This window comes from Eimeria necatrix, genomic scaffold, assembly GCF_000499385.1.
Source record: "Eimeria necatrix Houghton genomic scaffold, Enh_scaff502, whole genome shotgun sequence".
Classification (NCBI taxonomy): domain Eukaryota; phylum Apicomplexa; class Conoidasida; order Eucoccidiorida; family Eimeriidae; genus Eimeria; species Eimeria necatrix.
In genome coordinates, this window is record NW_013654381.1 from 10,001 (window position 1) to 12,500 (window position 2,500).

The window sequence follows — 2,500 nt, forward strand, 5'->3', positions numbered from 1 at the left end:
CCGAAGCAGCTTTTGTTTCCCCCATTTACCCCTTCAGCAGCAGCAGCAGCAGCAGCAGCAGCAGCAGCAGCAGCAGCAGATTCACCTCGAGTTGAACAAGTACCAAAAAGCGGCAGCAGCGAAGCAGCAAAAAGATTTCCACTTTTCTGCGAGGCGCTTCGCTTCTCGCCAGGGGAACAGCAGCAGCAGCAGCAGCAGCAGCAGCAGCAGCAGCAGCAGCAAGAGCAGCAGCCGCTGCAGCAGCAGCAGGAGCAGCAGCTGCTGCAGCTCCAACGCAGCAGCAACTCGCAGTACTGCTCTTCCCCACCTCCTCCCCAGACGCTGCTGCCAGCCACTCCTCAGGCAGCTGTTGCCGCTAGTGCTGCTGCTGCTGCTGCTGCTGCTGCTACTGCTGCTGCTACTGCTGCTGCTGCTGCTGCTGCTACTGCTGCTGCTACTGCTGCTGCTGCTGCTGCTGCTGCTGCTGCTGCTGCTGCAATGAAGCCACAGGAAGCTTCTTTCTTTCTTAAAGACGGGGGGCCCAGGGCCCCCAAAGCGACGGGCCTGAAGCTGCAAGTGAGGAGAATTTAATTTTAAAATAAATTTTAATTTATTTTTATTTTGAAATTAATTCATTTAATTAATTTTTCTACTTTTAATTAATTCTTTTATTTAATTCTTTTTATTTTTTAAATAGTCTTTTCAATATGCGTTTGTTTGTAACGAGTTTGCTGCTGCTGCTTTGCTTCAAACTGGCCTTAGCTGCTGCTGCTGCTGCTGCTGCTGCTACCCCCAAACCCTAAACCCTAAACCCTAAACCCTAAACCCTAAACCCTAGCTCTATCCGTCCACTACTCGCTCACAATATGCTTTCTGCATTTCCCGCCAACGAACTAATTGGCCAAAATTAATTAAATTAAATTAATTAAATTAATTAAATTGAATTAAATTAATTAATTAAATTAAATTAATTAATTTAATTAAATAATTAATTAAATTAAATATTTAATTAAATTTATTTATTTTTATTTCAGGTGCAAAACCTCTCTGGGAAGTTGGCAGCAGTTTTGTCTCACCCGCCTTCACCGCCGGGAAGCGCAAACCCTAATCGGGAAACCCTAAACCCTAATCGGGAAACCCTAAACCCTAATTGCGAAACCCTAAACCCTAATTGCGAAGCCCCAAACCCTAACGCCGAAACCCTAAACCCTAATGCGGAAGCGCCAAACCCTGGCGCGCAAACCCCAAACCCTAGCGCGCAAACCCTAAACCCTAGCGGCGGCGCGCAAACCCCAAACCCTAGCGCGCAAACCCTAAACCCTAGCGGCGGCGCGCAAACCCTAAACCCTAGCGCGCAAACCCTAAACCCTAGCGCGCAAACCCTCGAGGCGGAGGAACTGGGGCTGCTGCTGCTGCAGTTCAAAGAACAAATGGGACAAGAAGTGGAAAAGTTCCAAAAAGATTTGCTGCTGCAGCAGCAGCTGCAAGCAGCAGAAAACAAACGGCTGCTGCTGCTGCTCAGCAGCACGCAGCTGGAGACGCAAACCCTCGCGCAGCAGATCCAAACCACGCAGCTCAAGATCGACAAACTCGAACGCGAAATCGGCACTGGCTAAACCCTAAACCCTAAACCCTAAACCCTAAACCCTAAACCCTAAACCCTAAACCCTGGGCGCCGCAGCGGCAGCAGGGCCCGCGCTGGCGCGCGCGCTGCGCCGCGGGACCCTCGCAGCTCCGCGCTGCGCTTTGCCCTCAGGGTTTAGGGTTTAGGGTTTAGGGTTTAGGGTTTAGGGTTTAGGGTTTAGGGTTTGAGAGGGACTGCCACGCTGCGCACAAGTGCTGCTGCAGCAAAGCGCCAAATGCTGCAGCACTCATTTGCTGCGTCAAACTCCCCGAGCTGTCCAGCAGCTGCAGCAGCAGCGCAGCCAACTCGTGCGGGCACTGCAGCACAAACCCTAAACCCTAAACCCTAAACCCTAAACCCTAAACCCTCGACCCTCTGTCGGGAACCCTGCAGCAGCAGACCTTTTGCAGCAAATTCAGCAGTTACTCGCGCACGTAAAATGCCAGTCATTCTTAGGACGAGGGTTTAGGGTTTAGGGTTTAGGGTTTAGGGTTTAGGGTTTACGACTTAGCGTCTACGACTTAGGGTTTACGATTTAGGGTTTAGGGTTTAGGGTTTAGGGTTTACCGTGAAGGCATCGCCAGCCTCCAGAACCCGGTGTTGAAAAAACGGGCCTGTGCACAAAGCACACTTAAACCCTAAACCCTAAACCCTAAACCCTAAACCCTCGAAAAAAAGGCTTGCTAGGGTTTGCGTGTAATGCCCACATGAGCAAAAGCGAGGAAGCACAAGAAAGCGGTTCGACCTCCCCGATAAGACAATTTGCTGCTGCTGCTGCTGCTGCAGCTGCTGCTGCAGCAGCTGCTGCTGCTGCTGCTGCTGCTGTTGCTGTTGCTGCTGCTGCGGCTGGCCGTCTGCTTCTAGGCAACAGGCTCCTGCTGCGTCTCGAGCTGCATC

At 51.2% G+C, this 2,500-nt stretch overlaps 1 protein-coding gene across 1 annotated transcript in view; it reads right to left on the reverse strand.

The window, feature by feature from the left end:
* Positions 1-338: 338 nt before the first annotated feature.
* Positions 339-2,500, reverse strand: part of ENH_00059400 (hypothetical protein, conserved) — a gene marked incomplete at both ends in the record, with an annotated part of 2,663 nt that continues 501 nt past the window's right edge. The window contains 5 exons of the mRNA XM_013581888.1: positions 339-543; positions 1,167-1,230; positions 1,361-1,460; positions 2,171-2,217; positions 2,311-2,500. The exon at positions 2,311-2,500 is cut by the window's right edge and continues 501 nt beyond it. Of these exons, the coding sequence (XP_013437342.1) occupies positions 339-543; positions 1,167-1,230; positions 1,361-1,460; positions 2,171-2,217; positions 2,311-2,500 (606 nt within the window). The remainder of the gene's footprint in view (positions 544-1,166; positions 1,231-1,360; positions 1,461-2,170; positions 2,218-2,310) is intronic.